The 566-nt window shown below is 57.1% G+C and overlaps 1 protein-coding gene across 1 annotated transcript in view; it reads right to left on the bottom strand.

Moving 5' to 3' along the window:
* Positions 1-241, bottom strand: part of LOC104527295 (heat shock protein beta-7) — a 1049-nt gene extending 808 nt beyond the window's left edge. The window contains exon 1 of the mRNA XM_010170976.1: positions 187-241. Within this exon, the coding sequence (XP_010169278.1) occupies positions 187-241 (55 nt within the window). The remainder of the gene's footprint in view (positions 1-186) is intronic.
* Positions 242-566: the final 325 nt, after the last annotated feature.

Consider the following 566-nt stretch of genomic DNA (forward strand, 5'->3'; position numbering starts at 1 on the left):
CCCTTTAAACCCCTCATTTCAGTGGGGGCCCCCCCTAAACGCCTCTCCCACAGCTCCAACTCTTCCCCAACCCTCCGGGACAGGGATGTGCTGGTGCAGGGGGGGAAAAGCATCAACGATCCCTTCTGTGCTCCTCTCCCAACCTTAAAAATGGGGTGACACCCTCTCTCCCCCCAAAAAACTCACCTGGGAACCCCAAAGTCTCTCCACGGGGCCGAACAAAGCTCCCAAAAAGCTCCATGATTCCAGCGGGCGATGAAATCCGCGCTGGGATCAGAAAGCAGCCGAGGATTCCACCTTCACCCACCGCCTCCCCCTTCCACCTCCGACCCCAACTCCCGCCGGGGATGAAGAGCGAAACCCCTTCCTCGTCCTCCTCCCAGTACAAGCGAAGTGGGACCAGTTATTCAAGGGGGGGGGTGGCTTGACGAGCTTTTTAAAGCCTCGTTAAGTCTTCCCGGCCCTTTGCCAAACCTCTCGTAAAAGCGGCTAAATTTAGGTCTGGAGCTGGAGACGGTGGAAATTTTTCCCCTCTCCATCCCCCCCTCCACATCATTTTCAACACC

Source organism: Antrostomus carolinensis, unplaced genomic scaffold (assembly GCF_000700745.2).
Source record: "Antrostomus carolinensis isolate BGI_N321 unplaced genomic scaffold, ASM70074v2 scaffold34316, whole genome shotgun sequence".
NCBI classification, from domain to species: Eukaryota; Metazoa; Chordata; class Aves; order Caprimulgiformes; family Caprimulgidae; genus Antrostomus; species Antrostomus carolinensis.